The 2650-nt window shown below is 42.6% G+C and overlaps 1 protein-coding gene across 14 annotated transcripts in view; it reads left to right on the forward strand.

The window, feature by feature from the left end:
- Positions 1-2650, forward strand: part of kcnc2 (potassium voltage-gated channel, Shaw-related subfamily, member 2) — a 62753-nt gene that overhangs the window by 55922 nt on the left and 4181 nt on the right. For 4 of the 14 annotated variants that reach the window (XM_017438738.1, XM_037976771.1, XM_017438741.1 and 1 more), the window contains one exon: positions 1797-2644. The exons of 2 other annotated variants lie outside the window; for them this stretch is intronic. Coding sequence is in view for 5 of the 12 variants with exons in the window: in XM_037976771.1 (XP_037832699.1) it covers positions 1797-1858 (62 nt within the window). In the remaining 7 variants the exon portion in view is untranslated. Of the gene's footprint in view, positions 1-906; positions 1335-1796; positions 2645-2650 lie in introns of those variants that run through there. 8 more of the 14 variants (XR_003038288.2, XM_017438737.2, XM_017438740.2 and 5 more) reach the window with 3 other exon arrangements.

The raw sequence follows: 2650 nt of genomic DNA on the forward strand, positions 1-2650 counted from the left end.
AATCATCAAAATTAAACGAAATAAACATTTGAAATATATGAGTTTGTATGTAATGTATGAATATAATATACAAGTTTCACTTTTTAAATGGAATTACTGAAATCAATCTACTTTTTCATGATATTCTAATTTTATGACCAGCACCTGTATATATCACTGTACACTCAGGGGCTCCACGTTTTACTGCTGTTGAACCTTTTCTGTCTGACTTGTTAAAGATCTGCCTCAGATACTGTTTGTTGGTGGTTTTACTGACCAGCCTCTCATTAACCAGCAGTCAGGGAGTGACAGACACAGGTGTGTGGTTACCATGGTGACCACAGTAAGCCACTGGCAGCAGTTTTACCTTTTTTTTCCAGTTTTTGAACCATTCATACATTGAAATGTAGCCTTTTTTCTTTCTTAGCTTAAATTACAGTATTTTGAAATTTGTAGCAGTATCTACATTAGCTTCAAAGTTTCTTTAAAATAACTTCTTTTTTATGGTGGGCTATCCCTTGTTGCTAATTTAGAAATACAATTAATACTTCAGTCTGTCTTGCTGATTGTTTTTCCTCAGTTAGATAAACATTTTATTACTGATATTGAGATATAATATAACAGTTTTACCTGGGATGTTGTTTGTGGGGTAAATCCAGTAAATGTTTGTTATTTCTCCCTCCAAAGCACCTCCAGTTTTAGCTCAGTTTGCCTCACAGCAAATGTCACGAATGTCAGGAAATGTTCTGTGCATGCTCTCTCCATGCAGAATGCTCCTGTTGCTCTGTCTCACTCACTGTCTCCTGTTTTGTCTTGGTTCGATCGGCCGGCTCGGACTCGGATCATTGCCTGCCTGCCTGCCTGTGTGTGTTCATGTCCTGTTCCTGCACCACCACCACCTTTTGTCGCCTCTCCCATCATCTGAAGGCTATGAGAAATCCCGGAGTTTAAACAACATAGCGGGCATGACCGGCATGGCTGGTAACACCCTGAGGTTGTCTCCCGTGACCTCGCCCTACGGATCACCCTGCCCGCTGCGCCGCTCTCGCTCGCCTATTCCATCCATCCTGTGAGACGTCCACTTCCTGCCTGCTTTGGCCTGAATCCACACCCACATCCTAGCCCCCAATCAAAGCACCTGCCTTTGGCGACATACCTGAACTCTGCTCATCATGTTGTGACTAGAGGATAAATAGCTCAGACTAATGTTACAAAGCCTGGAAAATCAAGCAGTTTTTTTTGTTTTGTTTTGGTTTTTTTAGCTAATGTCCCTAACTTGATTGTTCTGCTGTGAGTTCCCTTTAGTCTAATGTTGTTGTACTTTGAGACTTGCAATAAAAAGACTGATGGCTTCAGAAGTAGCAGACATACACATTTAATTCATCTGAATAATCAGGGATGTTAGTCGTTGCTATATTTAGATACTTTGAAAAAGACGTGCTTCCAAAAAAAACGAGGAGAGAGAAGGATGGAGGTGTCCCTTTAGGTTAACCACGTCTGACTGGGACTGGGTGCGAGGATGGGGCATTGATCTGTCACAATTTAGCTTTCAGCTCACACAAACACACAAACACACATCCGGTCTTGTCTCCTTTCACCCGTGGCTGAGCCTGCTCATGTTTATGCATGGATCATCGGGTAGCCATCTTGGGCAAACAATGTGGCGTGGGGGGAGGAGGGGGGAGGAAATATATCCATATTTATTCAAAGTTTCATCAGTTCAATGTTTTTGTAATGGATTTATGTTCAGGTTTTTTTTTTGTTCCTTTGACGGAGTGGCGCCAAAGCTTTTGTGTTTTTTGGTTGTTTATTAACAGACAACTGCAAAGAGGTGGTTTTTACTGGTTTCACACAAGCAGAGAGCAGCGTTCTATCTTAATGGCTTTGGGGGAAGGAACGACCGTGGCAGAAAGGTACCCATCTGAAGCGTTGTGGGGCATCTTGCAGTCTCTGCGTGATGCTTGTGTGTGTCTGTGATAAACTGAGATTTATCCATTAATCATCACTTGTTTGTGCTGATAAAAACAAGTACAGTTATGAAGCACTAATGACAGAGTCACATGTGGCATTTTACCACCACATTGATATTACTCTATGAAACAATGAGGCCCAGATTCACTACTGAGTGCCATCTGCTCCAGTTTAGCTTTGAAATTTTGCTCCTGCTGTTTCCTCAGTGTTTGCCTCACGTTCACAAAGCAAACAGCTTCGAGGAGACGCCCATCAGGTGTGAGTAACTGTCACAAACACAGCAGGCACTAAAGTGACAGGAAGAGAAAAAGCTGTTTTTTCAGATGAAGAAAAGAGGAACTTATTGCACTGCATTAAAAACATCTTTATCTGGGAGGAATTTCAGAATAAATTAGGGACATTTGGGGCTTTATTAATAGTCGTTGCCTCCTCTCAGTTTGGATTCAAAGCTTTTTCAAACACTTTGCTTCGAGTGGGACTTTAGACACCTTGGTGTGATTTCTAAACGAACCAAGGCAGCGAGGAGGATTAAAGTCATCCTGCTGCTGTTACGCCTCAAGCGAGGGAGTAACAGGGTTGTAATAGTCAACATGTGAAAAAGTTACCTGGCTTTGATGCAGACCGGCTGCAGACCGGATGCAGACCGGATGCAGACCGGATGCAGACCAGATGCAGACCGGATGCAGACCAGATGCAGACC

This window comes from Kryptolebias marmoratus, linkage group LG1 (assembly GCF_001649575.2).
Source record: "Kryptolebias marmoratus isolate JLee-2015 linkage group LG1, ASM164957v2, whole genome shotgun sequence".
Taxonomy (NCBI): domain Eukaryota; kingdom Metazoa; phylum Chordata; class Actinopteri; order Cyprinodontiformes; family Rivulidae; genus Kryptolebias; species Kryptolebias marmoratus.